Consider the following 20,798-nt stretch of genomic DNA (forward strand, 5'->3'; position numbering starts at 1 on the left):
CGGGTTCCCCTCCTTCCCCAAGCCTGATGATTCAGGCTCCACAGCTACTGGCTTCAGAGTTTATTCTGGGAGATGAGAGAGGCTGGCCAAGCCTCGCTGGGGGGCTGCACCCTAGGAGGGGGGCAGACAGCTGGGAGCCCTGCCCAGGAACAGCTGCTGCCTGCAGGTGGGAGGTGCTGGCGGCCCCTCTCGTGTCACTGGATGGATGTGGGGCCAGGAATCTGTGTTGGGCAGGCAAAGAGTGAGCAGTCACCCTTCCAGCCTGTAGGGTCCAGGAGGAAGGGGAAGCCCATGGTTAGGGGACAGCTGTGAGCTTCTTTTTCTTCATCTCCCGCTCCCTGGATTGCAGGGGAAGCACTTTCCCTTCTGGCTCTGCAGCCTAAAGCATGGGGCTTCCAGGGGAGGCAGAACATAGGGGATCCCCTGGTTCACAGGAGGGAATTGGGGAAAGCCAGGGAGAAGCTGCCATTTGTGCTTCTGCTGAAGCTCTGTCTGGTGCAGCTTCTATTTTTGTTTGTTTTGTTTATGGGCCACACGCAGTGACACTCAGGGGTTACTCCTGGCTATGTGCTCAGAAATCACTCTTGGCTTGGGGGACCATATGGGACGTGGGGGGATAAAACCACGGTCTGTCCTAGGTCAGCTGCGTGCAAGGCAAACGTCCGACATCTGGGCCACCACTCTGGCCCCTGGTGCGGCTTCTAGAGCCAGTTTAGTAAAGGGATAAAGGCAGAGGGTTGTGGGGAGAATTCCAAGATGGCCTGGTGCAGAGTGAGGGGCCAGTGAGCTGGGGCAGAAGGTGCTAGCTTGAGGATGGGTTGGGGTGCTCAGCTGCAGGTACCCCAGAGACACTTCAATCTCTTGGCTCTGGGCCTCCACTAGCGAAGCCTCAAACTGGGACCCCTGTGGGGTGTGGCACACTGCGAATCTGGCAGAGGTGGGGAGGTCAGCCGGCCCCCCGTCAGATGTACCCAAGCTCCTGTCAGTCTGCGGAGCTTATTTTTATCCTTGGAGGCTCCGGGCAGACGGCGCTCAAATCACTGACATTTGCTCCTTCCAGTCACTGCCGTTACTGCGGAGGCTCAGTCGGCTATTGCCAAGGCTTCCAGGCTCCAGCCAAGGGACAGGTGCCGACATGAGGAATGCCTGGGGACGGCCGTGGGCAAAAACACAATCGCCACAGAGGCCAAGAGGCAGCTGAGGGCAGGCCCAGGGAGGGTCCTGCTGGGGGAGGCACGGAAGCGACACCCACACCTGGCCATGCCTCAGGGACGAGAGATGCCACACGCTAGAGCCCAGGGTTTAACATAGCTTGCTCCTCAGAGGCAGACGTAGCTTCCCAGTGGAATCGAGGCCACTTCTGGGTATCTGGGACCCAGGCGATGCAGTGCTGGCTTGATGGCTCAGTGCTTTCGGGGTGCTTGTGGGGATGAAACTAGAGGCCTGTACATGCCAAGCACTTACTCTGCCACTGTTGCCACTTGACCCATGTTTCAAAGAAGTAAAGGCAGGAGTCTGTCTGCCCAGTGCCCTCCACAGGGCTGGCCCCAGTGTTTACAAGGCAATGAATGAATTAAGGTCCCTCCTCATCTGAGAACTTCTAATGTAAGGAATGTGTTTTATTTTTAAATAATTACTCTTGGCGAGGTGGCGCTAGAGGTAAGGTGTCTGCCTTGCAAGGGCTAGCCAAGGAAGGATTGCGGTTCGATCCCCCGGCGTCCCATATGGTCCCCCCAAGCCAGGGGCAATTTCTGAGCGTTTAGCCAGGAGTAACCCCTGAGCATCAAATGAGTGTGGCCCAAAAAACCAAAAAAAAAAAAAAAAATTACTCTTTGGGCTACACCGGGCAGCACTCAGGAGTTGCTCCTGGCTCTGTGCTCAGAAATTGCTCCTGGCAAGTTCAGGGGAAATCAAACCTGGGTCCCTGACTACATGCCAGGCAAATGCCCTATGGCTGTGCTATCTCTCCGGCCCCAAGGAATTTGTTTTTAGCCTGCCACTAAACTCTTTTTTAACTCCAAAAAAATACACAGCCAACAACCACACAATGCGTTTCTCTAAAAATACCCAAACAGGTACTAAGATGCCAGACTTTTATTGTAAACCATTTTACAATGTAAATACATCCTCTCCCCTTTCATTTCAGGAACATGTCCCCAGGAACCAGACCACCTTGGACAGTACACCCTATCCCCAAGGGCAGGGAGCAACCAGGATGGGTGCAGTTATAGGTCTGACCTCTGTTATGGTTTATGAAAGGAGGAAACCAAGTGGGACCCTCCACCTACTGCCCACCCATTTAAGAGCTGCTGGTACTGTGAGCAGATGACACAAAGCCCCCAGGAGCTGCCATGTCCTTAGTTCAACAGCTCTGTTCCTAGGAAGCATGAGAACCATCTCCCGGTCCCAACCACTTTGAGGGGTAGGATGGGCTCCCAGCCTTGGGTGAGCTGCATTTTGGAGGGCCAGGGAACTTGCTACACTAGGATATGAACCATTGTTCAAAGGGGCCCATTACCCCCAAGGGAGGCCTGGAGGTCAAACATGGACTCTGTATTGCCAAGAGGAGCCCCAGCTAAAGCTCAGGTGCCCAAGGCCAGGTGATCGTCACCTCAAAAGTCTTCAGACTGTTGAGCAGGAAGGCACTGCCTTCAGGACCCCACTGCTCCCCACAAGAAGCAAAGGATCCCTGGATAAAGATTTCTCTCACCCCAAGGACAGGGAAGTCCCCCCACACCAGGCTGATGGGTCTATGACTCTGACATACAACTTGCTGGCTTGGCAGGGGCTGGGCTTGATGGAGGCCCAGGTGGACAGCCAACAGGTGGCAGTGGTGATTTTGTGTGTGTGTGTGTGTGTGTATGTGTGTGTGTGTGTGTGTGTGTGTGTTCCCTTGGCTTCTCAAGGGCCTGGACATCCACGGCATGGTTGGGGGGAAGAGCTGTCCCTCGTAAGGCACCTCGGAGCAGGTGGTGAGGAAACTCAAGGGGATGAGATGGGGCAGAAAGGCAGCTCGGGGGAACCTGACCGCGGCCTTTGCCATCCGCGCTAGTGGGCACTGTGCCACAGCCCCCCACCCTTGAGACTGGGGGAGTTCTGGGGGAATGTAGGGTCTGTGTGTACAGAAATGTGCGTGCATACTCAGGCGAGACTCCTGTGAGGCCATGCCACAAAGCGTGAAGACCACACAGCCTTCTCGGACTCCATGACTCTGAGATTCACAAGAGGAAGGCTGTGAACCCCTTTCTGCAAACCCCTGGCCAGCGGGAGCTGGGCTGAGCCTCTGGATGAAGAGAGCATGTGAGGCCTATAGAGTTCCCATCTTTTAAGATGGATGGGAAACCCCCCCCCCCGCCCCAGCTCCACCTGCAGCTCTGACTTGCAGCCCTGGGACTGTGAGGGAGGGACCTGGGGTACAGGCTGTTCAAACCAAGACAGAGGGAGGAGCCAGCTATGCCAGGAACAAGACCCTTCCTCCCCAAGATTGTCTCCGGGACTAGTTCTGGCCATCCAGGTCGCTCAGTGGAGAAATTCCCCCCACCAGTGGGGCCTGCACAGTGAAAGGAGAGGGGCAAGATGGCGGTGATTTAGCCCTATGGCTTCTCAGCTGTGGAGCCCACGGGCTACAGGCCTCCTGAGGCTCACTGTCCCCTCCTGACAGGCAGAAGGTGCTACCTGCCCCGTTCTACACAAGGCAGAGGGGAATGGCTTCACAGCTTGGTTCACACACCAGTTAGGCCCACAAGTAACAAGATTCCGTGTGGTTCTGAAGAGAAAGTTCCTGGTGGTGATGGCCTCCTGGTACCTGTCTCACTTCCAGCCCATTTTTTTTCTCTGAGCAGTGACACGTTAATCCACCTGCTGCCCCCACAGCAGACTCAGGACTTAGGGCTGCCTACCAAATTCATGAGGGGGTGGCTCCTCAAGGAGAGGTCCAAGAGGGATGGATGAGAATGACGCACCCTACAAACAGCCCCCCTGAAGTAACAAGCACTTGGGGCATTTGGCCCACTCTGAAGGGCCAAACCCAGCCTGGCTCCCTTAGGCCTTAGTCCTCCAGAGCTGGACTAAGGCTGGCTCGGACGCTGATGGGGCTGAGGCAGTATCTGAAACACCAGACCAATGGCTTTGAAGAGGCGGGAACGCAGAGTGGTCTGGAGGGCAGGGGATGGTCCCGGTTTTTCTACACACAGCCCCTTAGGGTCCCTCACCTGATCACTTTGGCAGACTCGCACTGGCCTGTGCTCCTGGTCCTCACCCAGCTGGCATCTTGCTTCCTCCCACTCTTGGCTAACCTTGAACCAACCCTGGGGTTGCTGAGCTCAGAGAATTCGCCCACTTCCTCCACTTCCTCCGCTTCCCCCGCTGCCAGGACAGGTCGCCTCACCTGAGTGGAGATTACCTAATCACCTTCCAAATTGAAAAAGTCCCCCATTCTTTTCCCTCGACCAAGTCACATCCCATGAAAGGCAAAGAAACCCATGTCTTTGGAGGGATTCAAAAGTTTTTTAAATACAATAGTATGAAAATATAACTTAAAAATATAAAAGTCAACAGCATATGGAAGACTTAAAAATCTCTTTTAAGCCCGTTGATCCCACGGGACAGGGACGGGGGGGCCTAAACCGAAGCGTTAACACTGGAAGCTCTCAGGAAACTGGGCCTCAGGAATCAGTCGTTCGTTAAGGAAGGTGTGTCAGAGCCGGAAAGCGCTGCGGATCCCCCCTCTGGGTCTCGGGGTGTCGTCCCACCCCCAACACGGCTTGTCCTCACAGCTCCTGAGTCTGAGCTGTGGGGAGTGGGCTGCTTCTTCCTCCCTGGCTCCACTGTGACCCTGCCAGACACAAGGTGGGGGCTCCCTTCTGGCACTGCAGGCCTCGCAGAGCGGGCAGAGACAACAATCAAAACTTGCATATTTGGTCACTGTTTGTAGTGCAACTGAGCCAGACCTCCGACAGGCTGGCTCGGCCCCCCTGGCTCAAGTCACAGTGGTCGGGGGTGGGCAGACAGTGAGAGGCGAGGAGGTAGAAGAGGAGGGGCGGGAGGGGAGGGTGGCCTGCCAGGTGGTCCCCCACCCCCCGGGCCGTGGCCCTCACACAGGCAGCCCGAAGCGGTGCTTCTTCTTCTTCGTGGGCTTCAGGGGGGTCAGTCTGCGGAGGTCTTCCTCCCCGTCGGACTCCTCCATCTCGTCGTCGGCTGAGATCAGGATCTGCGGGGTGGGGATGGGGGTGAGCGAGGCCTAGGCCTGAGTCTCTGCTCTCTGCATTTTATCCTCTCTGGACTCTAGTACTGACACCAGAACCTTCCGGGTGGACCCTTCAGTGACAGGAACCCAGGAGCCCAGTCCAGACTCACTAGACCTAAGTATCTCCCATGACACTGGAGCTGAGTAAAACTGGGGGCCATGCCTCATGCCATGGGGGAGGGAGGGAGAAAAGGAAGGAGAGGGAAGGAGAGGGAGGGAGGGAGAGGAAAGAAGGGAGAGAGAGAGAGAGAGAGAGAGAGAGAGAGAGAGAGAGAGAGAGAGAAAGAGAGAGAGAGAGAGAGAGAGAGAGAGAGAGAGAGAGAGAGAGAGAGAGAGAGAGAGAGAGAGAGAGAGAGAGACCTCAGCAGTGCTTGGGGGAACCTAGGGCAGGCATAGGACTATAGGCAGTGATGCTGAGGCGACTGGAATTGAACTCAGGGCCACCAGCATACTAGGCTCACCAGCATTCTAGCTCTCTGTGATATTGCCACTGCACACAAACCCATACACAAGTTGCGAAAAAACCACTCTGGCATCCACATGCATTGGGGATCTTGGAGGGATCGCCCCAAACCCACTATCACAACTTCCGAAGACAAACAGTGTCTGTGTTTGCCTGGGCCGGGAACATCTGCAGGTCAGGCCAACGGTTCATTCACAGCCACATGTGGGTGGCAGCACCTGCCCGGCTCCTCTGCCTAACGTGAGGAATGACCAGGATGAGGGGATCAGTGGACATCCATGTGGAGGACAAAACTGCCCCTGGTGAAGCACTGGTCTCTACTGCACGTCCTGACCCCCAACTGCCTTTTGCCAGGGGCTGCAGCGTTTCACAATCCCCTCCCACGTGCGCTGCTCCAGACACCCCCCACCTCTGTCACCAAAACCCCAGAAATGTGTGCCCGTCTCAGGACAGAGCCAGCTCTCCTCACAGCCCACGCAGCCTGGACACAGGCTCCTTTTTGGGAACCATTTGAAGGCCGACCTTTGAACTTAAAGAGAAAACCAAGCTCTTCTTGGGAGGTCTGGCTACCTCGACCTTCTAGAAGTTTCCAGTTGGCTTAGCCAAAACTTCCCTTCCTCTTTGGGATCTGATTGCGTTAACGCTTGATGGCGGATGCTCGGCCCGTGGGGCTCCCGGCCAGTTTCCCACCCTTTCCTGCCTTTCTCCCTGCAGGGCAAGGGGGAGCCCCTGACCAGATAACCCACCTCCCAGCCCTCACCAAGGCCGAAGGGGACAGCAGGAAGGGGATGGCTGGGTACAGCCCTTGCTCCTCCTCCTTTTGTCACGGGCACTGTGACTTGGCAGACGAGATGAGGACCCAGCAGTGGAAGTGGGAGCCCCCCACTCCCTCTAGACTCCCGTGTTGTGGTTCAGAGGTAGAGTTCTTGGCACCCCACCTCAGACTCTGACTCCTCGTGGGATGCGGCCCTCCGGTAGCGGACTCGGCTCCCATTCCTTGAGTCCTGGTTAGCGCCTCTCTCTTCCAGCTTGGCTTTCGTCCTTCCCTTTCTCATGAGGAAATTGTCCACAACCCAAAACATGAGAGCCTGTGGGGGGCAAAGTAGGGATCATGCCGACACGAGAATGAGGTTTTTGAGGCAGCAGAGCAAGAACCCCGGTCCTGCCCTTCCACATCCTATGACCTCCAGCCCCTCTAGGCCTGTGGGGAAGGGAGAGGAGCCCTCACTCAGCTAGCCCTCAGAGCCTCGGCAAGATGCCTCTGCTTCTTCCACTTCAGTTTCCCCGTCGTGGAACCAGCCAAGACAATCCCCGCCCTACTCATCCCAAGGAGCTATATAATAGAGTGACAGAACAGTCTGTCCCCAAGCCCTGCTCAGTGAGGGACAGAGGCAGGCCTGGGATCCAGGGGCTCGTTTCTGGCTGAGGAGCCTCCCCGGAAGCACGGGGCAGGCTGGCCCCCAAGCTCCCTTCACACGCCAACCTCCTAGCTCTGGGCTCAGGGGTGATGGCTGGGTGATGGCAGAGATCCTGCCCTCTCCTCAGGAGGAAACCATTCTTCAAGAGTGGTGGTAGGGGGCTGGAGAGATGGCATGGAGGTAGGGCGTTTGCCGTGCATACAGAAGGACAGTGGTTCGAATCCCGGCATCCCATAGGGTCCCCTGAGTCTGCCAGGAAAGATTTCTGAGCGCGGAGCCAGGAGTGACCCCTGAGTGCTGCCGGGTGTGACCCAAAAAACCCCCCAAAAAACAAATAAACAAACAAAAATAAGAGTGGTGGCGGGGGCTGAGAAATGGGACTGGCTAGCTTGGCAGGGTCAGGAGGCACAGGTGGGGGGGAATTAGTGGGGGACGGGAGTTCGGCGGAAGGGGCCGTAGCCAGCCACTGACGTTGACAAAGAAGGGCACGATCAGCATGACGATGGCCAACTTTAGGTCAGGGTTCTCGATGGGGTTCAGCAGGGCCACCTGGAAAGAGAGGCACCGTGAGGTGGGGGAAGGACAGGATGGGGTTGGGGACAATGGGATCCTCCCAGAGTGGCTTGGCTCAGCTTAGCGCCCCTCCTCGACCCCTGCCCTGATGGTTAGCAGCTCCTCAAGTTCGGGTCTAGGAGGGATCCTCGGGGAGCAGTGATTCCCAGCATCCCATAGGGTCCCCTGAGGCTGCCAGAGATGATTTCTGAGTGCGGAGCCAGGAGTAACCCCTGAGCACAACTGGGTGTGGCCCAAAAACCAATCAATCAACAAAGTAAGTTAAAAAAAAAGAAAAAATAAAGAGAACAAGTTAGTACTCTTCTGGGGGTGGAGTGGGAGACAGCTCTCCTGGTGGGGCTCAGGGAACCATGTGGTTCTGGGGACAAATGACTGGGGGACTCTGCATGCATAGAGTATAGACTCCCTCCTTCCTCTCTCTCTGAATGTGCAGAGCACAGCATGTTCAGCCTTCTGGGGGAACAGGGCAAAGTGCGGGGCTCTGGGAGGTTGGGGGGCGAGGCCAGTGACACCTCAGAACTTGCTAAGGAAACTCATCCCCCATCTGCCTCTGAAAGGCCCCTCCTGGAGATACACACAGCCAGCCATGCTGGGGTCTGAGGAGGAGGGCCTTCTTGGGTCTCTTCTTGGCCTGCTGGGGTCCACCAGGGCTCAGGACTCTGACCCCAGCATGCATGCAAAAAGTCTGAGCCCTGACCCCCATCTTGGCTTATTTTCTTTAGAAACAAATCTGAGGGGCTGGAGCAATCGCACAGTGGGGAGGGGGTTTGCCTTGCATGCAGCCAACCTGGGTTTGATCCCTGGCATGCCATACGGTCTCCTGAGCCTGCCAGGAGTGATTTCTGAGCACAGAGCCAGGAGTAAGCCCTGAGCGCCACTGCCGCCAGGTGTGGCCCAGAAACAAAACAAAACCAAAAAAAAAAAAACCTGAGCCATAAATAAAAGTAAAAGGGAGGAGAAAAATATGAGCTGCCTGATCCTAAGGGAGCCTGCTAGGCATGTGAGCTGTCTGGATGGACTACCCTTGGCCCAGGGAGCGGTGGGAACCACTTGGGTCCAGCACACTGGCAGTCACTGATGGGGGTGCTAAGCTGCCCCATTACACCAGGGGAGTCAGGAGAGGAGTGTGCTGAGCATATTCTCCTCCCATTGGCCTCTGTGCCTTAAGGCTCAGGCCTATTGGAAGAGATGCTCATTCCAGTTCCCAGGGTCTAGTTTGAGCAGGCATCTATATAAAGGGAATGGATGGGTACTGAGTGAAGAAGAGGATAAGTGGCGTCAAAGAGACAGAACAGTGGTGGGGCATTTGCCTTGCATGTGGCCAACCGGGAGGGACCCAGTTCGATTCCTGGCATCCCATATGGTCCCCTGAGCCTGCCAGGGACGATTTCTGAGTGCAGAGCCAGGAGTAACCCCTGAGCGCCGCTGGGTGTGGCCCACAAACCAATCAATCAATAAATAAAGTTTGAAATAAGAGAAAAAGGGGCCAGAGCAGTGGCTCAGGCGGTAGGGCGTTTGCTTTGCACACACTAACCTAGAACGAACTATGGTTTGATCGCCCTGTGTCCCATATGGTCCCCCATATACCAAGAATAACCCCTGAGTGTCACTGGGTGTGCCCCCTTCCCCCCCAAAAAAGAAAAAAAAAACAGAAAAAAGGAGGACAAGTTAGCACTCTTCTGGGGGTGGGGGTGGGAGAGAGCTCTCCTGGTGGGGCTCAGGGGACCATGTGGTTCTGGGGACAGAACGACCGGGGACCCTGCATGCAAAGTACCTGTTGTAGCCCTATGAGCCCTCTCTGCAGCGTGTAAGTTCCTACCCTTGAAAGGTAACTAGCTGCCAACTCAGACCAAAGTTGGAGAGGACAAATAAAGACTTTTCAGTAGGGCAGAGGTGGGGGAGATGGACGGCCTGTGCGAGGAAGGGGCGAGAAACAAACCTTTTTCCACTGGAGGATGAGGAGGACGATGAAGACGACAGACTTCTCAAACACCATGATAATGATATAGAGAGTACACTGGCCGACCCAGGCGCCGCACTGCAGAGGGTCTCCTGCAAAGAAGGGCCTGAGTCTCTCGGGGCCCGGGGCCTGCAGAGTCCTCCCCACAACCTGACTCTGGGCTTAGGGCTAACTTGGAGCCACTTCTCAAGTGTCGGATTCGCTCAACACTAATAACAGTGGGATGTTTTGGGTTTTTTTGTTTTTTGGTTTTTGGGCCACACCTGGTGGCACTCAGGGGTTACTCCTGGATCTGCACTCAGAAATCAATCCTGACAGGCTCAGGCAACCACCATATGGGATGCCAGGGATTGAACCCTGGTCCATTCTGGTCGGCCACGTGCAGGCAAACATCCTACCGCTGTGCTATCGCTCTGGCCCAACAGTGGGTATTGTAAACATCAGAGAACTTTGATATGGAGATGTTTTTCTTTTCAGTGATTTTAAGTGAATCGGCAGACAGCAGCCTCAGATTGTGGGGTGGTTTCTGTCAGGCGGAGGATTCTGGTGACGCGGACTGCTATTATTATCCACTGTTGATGTTCCAGCCGTTCTGGCCATCCATCCCTGCCTCCGGTCGTCCACGGGGACTGGTCCATTTTGGAAATTAATAAAAGACTCAACTATTTAGTTCAGTTCCTTCCAGTCTCCACCTCCTACCCCCTCCCCCTTTCCTGCTGCCCTAACTCACTTGGAAGAAGGGAATGACTGTAGAGGGGTTCTGATTATGAGGGGCATCCCCAAACACCCTGTGTTGGGACTGGAGTGATATAGTATAGCAGATAGGGTGCTTGTCTTGTCTTGGATGCAGTTGACCTGGGTTCAACCCCTGGCATCCCCTATGGCCCCACAGCACTGTTAGGAATAATTCCTAAGCTTAGAGTCAGGAGTATCCCTTGAATACTCTGGTTATGACATCAGAAAACAAAATGAGAACAAAACACCCAGCGTTGAGGCACAGGGGAGAGGAGAGAGAAGCCCTCAAGGCTAGGAGGGTCTGTAACAAAGGTCAAATGGGGCACTGTAGTCCCCACTTCGGGCTGCGATCAGAGCGACTGGGCAAAGCTTGGGACCGGTCTGCCAAGGGGCCATTTACACCCTCTGTGCTCCACTCCTAGGACAGTCCCAGAGGCCAAAGCAGGGGAGGCAAGGGAGCAGGACCCCATGAGACTGGCTCTGGAGCTCAGCCATAGATTGTGACAAGGGTGGGGAGTGGAGGTGGGGGTCATCGATATTTCTGGGGAACAGAGGCCCATTGCGGGCCAGGGGTTGAGAATTTGGCCTCAAGAGAAATTGCCAGTTTCTCCTTTGATTCCAGTTTGGACAGCGTCCCCAGCCCCAGCCTGCCCGTGGGAGCCAATGCCTCATGGCTGCAGGACATTCCAAGCCATTGCCTTTTCTGGAAACCCTCGAGAGAAGCATGCAGAAGGCATGCAGGGAAACACTGCCACCTCTCAGGGTGGCCTGGCCCCTTCCATGGTATGCTTAGGGCTCGTTTGTACCAAAACACCCGCTCAGAAGCACATGCCCTGCCAGCAGATATATAATGGTGTTTTGTAATCCTTTCAGTTAATGGTCTGACCTTGTTGAGAAAAGTTTGCAAACAAAAAGATTAAGTAAGACCATGGTGGGGAGTGATGGGGTACTTAGACAAATAGACCAGTAGGAAATGCCTCTGAATTGGGGCTGGATTGTAGACACAGGAGAAGGCGGAGTGACAATGTGCTTGGTCTTTATTAGCAAAAGAAAAACCAGGGCCTGGGGGTGGGGCGGGAATACACAGGCTTCTCATATACGAGGCCCTGGATTCGATCCCATGCAACCCACACCCCAGTCAACTTGCTCTGAGTGTTCTCGGCCTGTTTGCATATAAGTCTAAGCAAAGGACAGAAGACCTTATTTCCCTCATGCTGTCCTCCCCACCCACTGCACTGAGTCTCTGCTCCTCCTGTCCCTCCCTATACTGCTTTTATTTTATTTTTTATTTTTTATTTTTTTGGGTTTTGGGCCACACCCGGTGACTCTCTGGGGTTACTCCTGGCTTTGGGCTCAGAAATCACTCCTGGTAGGCTCAGGGGACCATATGGGATGCCAGGGATCGAACGCAGGTCCATCCCGAGTTGGCTGCATGCAAGGCAAACAAATACCCTACTGCTGTGCTATCTTTCTGGCCCCTATAATACTTGCTTTAAGCCAGCAGACCCGCTGGAGAAAGGAAGAGTCACTGCTCCTGACTCTTGGGGTCTAGCTGTTTTCTTTTGGGTGGGGAGGCCACACCTGGCAGCGCTCAGGGGTTACTCCTGGCTCTGTGCTCAAAAATTGCTCCTGGCATGCTCACAGGACCATATGGAATGCCGGGATTGAATCCGAGACAGTAGGCAAATGCCTACCGCTGTGTTATCACTCTGCCCCCCTAGCTGTGAGTATTTCTAACATTTCCTGGATCTCTACAGCCAGGCCAGACATACCAGTCTCCTGCCTTTTACGAGGGGCACCCTCTGGGGCCGGGGCGCTAGGGCACTGTTAAATGAACTCCTCAGGGTGACTTGCTGAGGTGCGAGGTCAAAAGGAGAGCACGTGTCTGCGGTGGGAGAAGCTTCCAGAAGGGAGAGTTGGGACTAGGACTAGGGCCAGAACTTATGGCTTTCCCTGGGAAGAGGAACCCCGATTGCAGACACCAGGCGAGTATAGCCCAGAGCCACTGTGCCCCCTGAGCTGTGACTGTAGGGCTGATCCCCTTAGTCCTATGGTCTTAGGAGACGCTCTGCCTTCTCTGCTGCATCAAAGGCAGCACCTGAAGACCTAGCCCAGTCTGCCATGGAGGGGTGGCACTCTTGGGCCCACAGATAGGCTCATGTCTTAATCCTAGATGACATTGGGTAGTGTGACAGAAGGAAGGAAAGGTGCACAGCAGTGGACTCCAAGACGAGGAGCTTGCCCCTCAGGAGCAGTGAGTATGATGTGAGCCCTAGAGCACTGCCGCTCAACATGTTTTGGTGCTTCAGGCCAAGGAAGCGGCAGGCAGACACCTTCCCCAGAAAGCACTGGAATCCAGGGGTGATGATGGAAAAGAAGCAGGCGCTTGGGTGGGGGCGCAGGAGAGGGTCGTTTTGCAATTTCACTTAAAGAAGGCGGATTTGTGGCTGGGTGGGGGAGCACTGAGTGGTGGAGGGCTTTTAAAATGTGTTTGTTTTCCCTGAAAATAAGGGGGGGTAGGCCAACTAAGTTTGGGCACTCAGTTCTAGCAGTTCAGAGAGGCAAGGAAAGGGAGCCTTCCTAGAGAGGCTGGAAGGAACCAGGAACACCCAGATTCTAGCCCATGAGACCCAGGCTGGATTTCTTACAGTGGAACTGTCAGAAAATAAATTCGTGTTTTAAATCAATGACTTTTTTTGAGGGGGCGGGAATCACATCTGGCGGTGCTCAGGGGTTATACCTGACTCTATGCTGAGAATTCACTCCTGGCAGGCTCGGGGGGCCATATAGGATGCTGGGATCAAACTGGGGTCCATCCCCCATGCAAGGCAAATGCCTTACTGCTGTGCTATCGTTCCAGCCCCTAAGTCACTAATTTTTGTGGTGACTCATTACAGCACCAACAGAGAACAACAAGAGAACTAGATGCGGAAAACTGGTTGCCCAGGGCACTGGAGGGGACGCCTCACGGATCCTGAAAAAAGGGCAACGTCTTGTGCACACAGGGGGCCTTAAAGAGGTCAGCTTGATGGTAGAATGGGGAGACCAGGGGTGGAAGCAGGCTGAGGGGTAGGGGAAGTGGCGAGAGGTCAGAACCTTGACTACCCACTGCCTTCCCCTCCCTTCCTTGCAGCAAAGCCCCAGGAGCAGGTGGCAGCCTGGAGGAGCTGGCTTTATCTCCACTGCCAGTCCTGCACTGCCCAGAAGGGCAAAGCAAATGGCAGTGGGTGGACGGTGCACCTGCCCAGTCTTAGGCAGCCACAGCTGAGTCAGGAATCTCTAAGAAGGGACATGAAGAGCCACAGGTGGACACAAGACTCATTGTTCTGGAAAGAGCTAAGGCAATTTGGTGTATGCAGCTGTGTGTGCAGTCCCCGTGGGTCCCCCTCTACCATGTGCCCCCTTCCAGGAGGCTGCGGCCACCCTGGTCTATGCGCAATCCCACCCACCACGCCCTCACTCTCTGTAAAGACACGCGGAGCCACACAGGACATCGGTCACTATCTTAGGTCAGTGACTCACCGGGCATCCACGAGCGGACTAAGAAAAGCCCTTCCCTGAGCTCATCACCGTACCACGGAGACAAACAGTTACTTAAGATTTCTAGAAATACCCGGGGACTCACCATGGGCCCCGCACATGCCTCCCTTGCAAATGTCAGTGGGGGGAGGGCAGGCCCAGACCCAGAGATTGGGGGAGGTGGTAAGGAGAAGGGAGCTCCTGAGTTCTTCCACGTCTCTGTCCCCCAATACTTGCACTCCTTCTTGGCCAGGTACTATTTTCCATAGCTACTGCTCCCAGTGAGAAAAGAAGTAAATGCCTGAGGCCGGAGAGATAGCACCATGGTAGGGTGTTTGCCTTGCATGCAGTCAATCCAGTATGGACAGTGGTTCAAATCCCGGCATCCCATATGGTCCCCCGAGCCTGCCAGGAAAGATTTCTGAGTGTAGAGCCAGGAGTAACTCCTAAACACTGCTGGGTGTGGCCAAAAAAAACAAAAACAAAAAGAAGTGAATGCCTGAAAAGTAGGGCCCGGATGTTATCCCTTTCCCCAGAGTCCTGAACCCCCATAGGGCTCTGAGGCCCAAAAAGGCGTCTTTTAGTAGGAGGTCCGTGGAGGCCACATCCAGACTTTTCTCACTTGGGGTCTGACGAGACAGCACCCAGGTTAAATCACTTGCTCTGTGCTGACAGGAAGGGGTTGACCCTTATTACTGGCAGCACAGACACGCAACAGAGACCAAGAGACCAGAGCTACCCTTAGGTCCCAACTTGGTGGGTAAATGAGACCTCGGAGGGAGTTTGGCAGATGCATAAGGTGGTCTGGCATGGGCAAGGGGTGGGGAGGCAGTAAGAGGCCCATTCCCGTGTCCAGGGTGACTTCTGGTTCCTGCCTCTGGCCCCACCCCAGGGCAGGCACTTCAGCAGGATCCTCAGGATCCCAGAACCTCCAAAGTGTCGAATGCAGGACCAGAGTGATAGCACAGCGTTAGAGCGTTTGCCTAGCATGTGGCTGACCTGGGCCTAACGAAGTTCGATCCCCAACATCCCACATGGTCCTCTGAGCCTGCCAGGAGCGATTTCTGAGTGCAGAGCCGGGAGTAACCCTCGAGCGCCACTGGGTGTGGCCCAAAAACAAACAAAAAGTATCGGACACTCACAACCTCAGGAGAATGGGCCGCATGCATACGGCACTACACTGACACCAGGTCTCCTCTGGGAAGCCCCCGCACCCAACACTAGGCAGTGGCAAATTACCGTATTCACCAAAGCGCAGGGACTCCCACTGCTGCCACTCCACCAGGACGCTGACGGCGCGCACACCCACGTAGATGAGCAGCATGCCCACGGTGGCGTCCAGGAGGAAGTTGATGAGGTACCTGCGAGGACAAGGTAAAGCGGCTCTGTTGGCAGGAGCGTTGGGAATCTGAGCGACTGACCTGGCACTGGAGCCTGGGTCTGGGGGAGACCATCAGATCAGGCTGGATGGCCCCGGAGATGCCCAAGCCAGAGGCTACAGAGCCCAGGAACATGCCCCCGTGCCCAAAGGGGCTGACGCTGACTGGGGCTGGAAGACGTGGAGGGACCCGAAATGACTTCAAATATTCCTTTCAAGTGAAGACTTCAGCTCGAAACAGCACATCTCTCTGACAGCAGCCAGCAAGACGCTGAAAAGACAGGACTCAATGGATAAAAAATAATCTGCTCCAGCTGGAGGGAGTAGAGTAAGGCTCTTGCTTTGCATGCAATCAGCCTGGGTTTGACCCCAGAACCCTGATGGTCTCTGAGCACTATTGGGAGTGGCCCCAAAACCCTGTGACCTCCTAAAATCTGCTCAAACAGAGAGATGGTTCAATAGGCTGGAGTATATGCTTTGTCTACAGGAGGCCTGTGTTTCATCCTGGGCACTGGTTGGTCCCTGGAGCAATCCAGAGTACCTAGGGAAGGCCCCCCCAAAAAACAAAAAAACAAAATAACCCTACTGGAACCAGTCACTGAAGTTTCCTTGACTGGAGGTTGGGCCAACGAATGGAAGTGTTGACCTGTCTTGGGGTGTGCTGCACCTCCTAGGGGAGAAGGCTGGTGATGGGAGGAGTGGAGAGGCCCAGGCCAAGCACTATAGCACTATGCTGGGAAAAGTCTGCACCGCCCACCTACTCCCCCATCCCTGGGGACAAGCCCCTCACTCACTGGCCTCCCTTGAGGTCCCTTACTAGAACCCCACTGAGTTCCCACAACCACAGGCCTTAATACTCCAAGCAAAAAGGAAGATAAGGGGCCAGAGCAATAGCACAGTGGTAAGGGGTTTGCCTTGCATGTGGGTGACCCAGGATGGACCCTGGTTCTATCCTTGGCATCCCATATGGTCCCTGGAGCCTGCCAGGAGCGATATATATATATATATATATTTTTTTTTTTTTTTGGTTTTTCGGGCCACACCCGTTTGATGCTTAGGGATTACTCCTGGCTAAGCGCTCAGAAATTGCCCCTGGCTTGGGGGGACCATATGGGACGCCGGGGGATGGAACCTCGGTCCTTCCTTGGCTAGCGCTTGCAAGGCAGACACCTTACCTCTAGCACCACCTCTCCGGCCCCTCTCTCTTTTTTTTTTTTTTGGTTCTTTTTTTGGGTCACACCTGGCAGCCCTCAGGGAATTACTCCTGGCTCTGTGCTCAGAAATCATTCCTGGCAGGCTCGGGGTACCATAGGGGATGCCAGGGATCGAGCCATCATCTGTCCTGAGTTGGCCACATGCAAGGCAAACACTCTGCTGCTGTGCTATGGCTCCGGCCTCCAGGAGTGATCTCTGAGTGCTCTCCTGCCTGCCCTTCCTCCTGCAAGTCACCAGGGGTCACTCTCACACCAGAGCTGGCAGGAACAGCTGGTGTCCAAGTTCACAGCTGAGCTCCGTTCCTGCATACTGAGACCTCCTTATGGGGGTCTGCCGCTGCACATTCACATGTGTCTGTTTTCAAATTTTTCTTTTTTTGGTGGGGGGCACACCTGGCAGCACTCAGGAGTTAATCCTGGCTCTGCGCTCAGAAATTGCTCCTGGCAGGCTTAAGGGTCCATGTAGGATGCCAGGAACCGAACCCGGGTCCGTCTCGAGTCCTATGCGCTAGGGCATTTGCCTTACGCAGGCTGGGTTTGATCCCAGCGTCCCATATGGTCCCCAGAGTCAAGAACAATTTCTGAGTGCAGAGCCAGGAGTAACCCTTGAGCATCACAGGGTGTGGCCCAAAATCCAAAAAAAGGAAAAAAGTAAGAAAAAAAAAATGTTAGAGGAAATCAGATTGTCAGTATTAAGCAGCTATTCCCTTTCAGTGTGTGGTGTTTTGGGGGTTTTTTTGGCCACACCTGACAAGCAGGCCAAGGGAAGAAAGGCCAAGAGAGGCCCAGCTCCTGTCCATGAGATGGTTCAACCACAGCTCTTCCCACCACACAGAAGCTGCAGGCTGACACTCAGAGCCTGCTAAAAGCCCGCTTCTGTTTGGGCTGCAAATTCCCTTATCCATGTTTTCCTGTCCCTACCAACTGCACCTGCATTTTTCCCCCTCCATTTTTGGGCCACACATTAAGCAGCAACAGAGGCAGCGGATGACTGTTTTCTGCCAGGAGCCACTCACAGCGAACAGGGGTCCTCTTCCGTGAGATCCGCCAGGTACACGTTTGCGAAGTGGATGAAGAGCATTCCTATGGCTTGTTTGGAGGTGTCCAAAAACCTGCGGCAAGCAGAAGCGGCACGTGTTACTGCAGTGAAAGGAGGTCAAATGTCTCATACAGAAAAGCTGTCAGGAGACTCCCCCAACAACCAGTTCTCCCGTGTTGCTCATTCCTTCTGGGGCCCCAGTGCTCCTGTCACCACTTAACTCTTCAAACCCACTGCCCACAAGACACCCCAAAAGCCACTAGATTACAGTACTTATTTCTTTTTTTGCAGCGAGGGTTGGAGTCACACCCAGCAGCGCTCAGGGGTTACTCCTGGCACTGTGCTCAGAAATTGCTCCTGGCATGTATGGGGGACCATATGGGATGCCAGGAATTGAACCACCGTTGGTCTGAGTTGGTTGCTTGCCAGGCAAATGCCCTACTGCTGTGCTATCTCTCGGGCCCCTGGTAGTACTTACTTAAGTACATTAGCATGTTTAAATAGAGTGGGGTTTTTTGGGGGGGATTTTTTTGTTATGTAATAAATGAGATGCAGGGCTGGAGCATTAGTACAGCAGGTAGGGCATTAGCTTTGTTTTATTTTTTGTTTTGGGGCCACACCCGGCAGACCTCATGGGTTATTCCTAGCTCTGCTCTCAGAAATCATTCCTGGCAGGCTGGGGGACCATATGGAATGCCGGGAATCGAACCCAGGTCCATGCTGGGTCAGCCATGTCCAAGGCAAATGCCCTACTGCTGTGCTATCTCTCCAACCCTCCTTTGTATGTGACTGACCTGAAATTCCTCCCTGGCACCCCATTAAGTCTTCCCAGGAGTGATTCCCGAGTGCAGAGCCAGGAGCAAGTTTTGATCATAGCCAGTGTGGCCCCAAACCAAAAATACAAAACAAATATAAAAGAGTTCCTTGGGTTGGGGAGATAACTCTAGCTGGGAAGCACATGTCTAGAATGCAGAGTTCTATGTCTGATCGGTGGCATCACAGGGGTCCCCAAGCACAGCTGAATATGACTAAGGGATCTGAGCAGCATGTTTTTTAATGTTTCAAAAACATTAAAAACAGGGGCTGGAGCAATAGTACAGTGGGTAGGGTGTTTGCCTTGCACCTGATATGGCTGACCTGAGTTCGATTCCCAGCATCCTGTATGGCACCCTGAGCACTACCGGGAGTGTTCCTAGTATAGACTCAGGAGTAACTCCCGAACATAGCTGGCTGTGACCCAAAAGCCCCCCCCAAAAAAAAACGTTTAAAAAAATAAAAGAAAAAGGGGCTGGAGAAATAGCACAGCTGTAGGGCGTTTGCCTTGCACACAGCGTCCCCCAAGCCTCCAGGAGTGATTTCTTTTTCTTGATCTTTGGGCCACACCCAGTAATGTTCAGGGGTTACTCCTGGCTATGTGCTCAGAAGTCGCTCCTGGCTTGGGGGACCATATGGGACCCCGGGAGATTGAATCGCAGTCCATCCTAGGCTAGCGCTGGCAAGGCAGACATCTTACCTCTAGCGCCGCCACGCCGGCCCCTGCCAGGAGCGATTTCTGAGTGCAGAGCCAGGAGTAAACCCTGAGCACTGCTGGGTGTAATCCAAAAATATATATAAAGAAAAAAATTTAAAAACAGGCAACAGCAAAATGCCCAATGCACTCTGTAATGAAGTCCAAGATATTGCTCTCAAAGCTCAGCTCTCAGATTTCAATCTCGAGGAGTGGAATTCCACGAAGGTCCACGACAGTAGCTGAAGCCCTGACCCTCTGTCAGGGCCGATACTGACCACTGGGTTGCAGCAGGTGGGGAAATTCTGCTGTAGCAGCAGAGACAGCACCAAAATCAAGTACACAGGTCAGGAAAGCCAGCAGGAGGATAGATGGGGTCTAGGAGGGGACGGGCCTTCCAGACACAGGAGAAAGCCTGGCTGTGAGCCTCATTCACTCTCTCACTCCCAGCCACGTGGCAGGACCTAACGGGTCTGACTAAGGCCTCTGGGTCACTTTTCGCCCAAAGCACCTGAAGGCCAAGTACAGGGGTGGCCAAGCAACTTATTTTTTTTTGTCTGTTTTTGGGTCAGACCTGGGGGCGCTCAGGGGTTACTCCTAGCTCTGTGCTCAGCAGTTGCTCCTGGATGGCTCAGGGAGCCACATGGGATGCTGGGATTTGAACCACCATTTATCTGGGATTGTGCAAGGCAAATGCTCTATCACTATGCTATCACTCTGGCCTGGCCAGGCAACTTCTTGCCTAAGCTTGGGTGTCTCAACACCAGGGCTGGGCATCCAGACACAGATGGGCCTGACAGAGAGGAGAAAAGGCAATAATGCAGGTGGTGGGGCCTCAGCCCCGAGTCTCAGGGCTGTCACTGACCTCAGAGACCAACCTGTGACCGAGATATGACAACCATTCCTAATCACATAATTACTCAAAAGGCCAGGAGTTCCCAAAGGGCAGTTTAAAATGCAGAGGGTGGGCCCGGAGAGATAGCACAGCGGCGTTTGCCTTGCAAGCAGCCCATCCAGGACCAAAGGTGGTTGGTTCGAATCCCGGTGTCCCATATGGTCCCCCGTGCCTGCCAGGAGCTATTTCTGAGCAGACAGTCAGGAGTAACCCCTGAGCACTGCCGGGTGTGACCCAAAAAAATAAAATATAAAAAAAATGCAGAGGGTTGGGGCCGGATAGATAGTACAGTGGTGGGGTGTTTGCCTTGCATGCGGCCAACCCAGGAGGGACCCAGTTCAATTCCCAGCATGCCACATGGTCTAGCAGCCTGCCAGGGGCGATTTCTGAGTGCAGAGCCAGGAGTGACCCGAGCACTGATGGATGTGGCTCAAAAACCAATCAAACAGTCAATCAATCAATCAAAGTTATAAATAAATGAATAAATGAATAAATGAATAAATAAATAAATAAATCAGAAGGTTATAGGTGTAGGTCTGTCCCTGAGCTAGACACTGGACTGGAGAGAAGCTAGGGAATGGAAGAAAACATGGCGTTGAAGCCTGCCGGGATCTGCTGTCACTCAACAGGCTTTCGTCAAGTAACTACTGCTTCCTCAGCAGGCCCAGTCTGAGGAGACACTCCCAAGAGATACTTCCTGGGAATACCATGTACTACTGTGCTAGCTGACTCCTTCCAAGTGACTGATTTTTTCCCACTTTTGTCTTTGCAAGAAACATTTTTGGGTTTGTTGTTGTTGTTTTAGGGCCACACCTGGTGGCATTCAGGGTTTACTCCTGGCTCTGCGCTCAG

At 54.1% G+C, this 20,798-nt stretch overlaps 1 protein-coding gene across 1 annotated transcript in view; it reads right to left on the reverse strand.

Annotated features, from left to right (window-relative positions):
- Nucleotides 1-4,486: 4,486 nt before the first annotated feature.
- The window catches only part of STIMATE (STIM activating enhancer), a 54,814-nt gene continuing 38,502 nt past the window's right edge, over nt 4,487-20,798 (reverse strand). Inside the window, exons 3-8 of the mRNA XM_049776209.1 lie at nt 17,522-17,617; nt 15,153-15,274; nt 9,639-9,751; nt 7,598-7,675; nt 6,647-6,796; nt 4,487-5,209 (exon numbers count right to left, since the gene is read on the reverse strand). Coding sequence (XP_049632166.1) covers nt 5,093-5,209; nt 6,647-6,796; nt 7,598-7,675; nt 9,639-9,751; nt 15,153-15,274; nt 17,522-17,617 — 676 coding nt within the window. The 3' untranslated portion in view covers nt 4,487-5,092. The remainder of the gene's footprint in view (nt 5,210-6,646; nt 6,797-7,597; nt 7,676-9,638; nt 9,752-15,152; nt 15,275-17,521; nt 17,618-20,798) is intronic.

This window comes from Suncus etruscus, chromosome 7, assembly GCF_024139225.1.
Source record: "Suncus etruscus isolate mSunEtr1 chromosome 7, mSunEtr1.pri.cur, whole genome shotgun sequence".
Lineage (NCBI taxonomy): Eukaryota > Metazoa > Chordata > Mammalia > Eulipotyphla > Soricidae > Suncus > Suncus etruscus.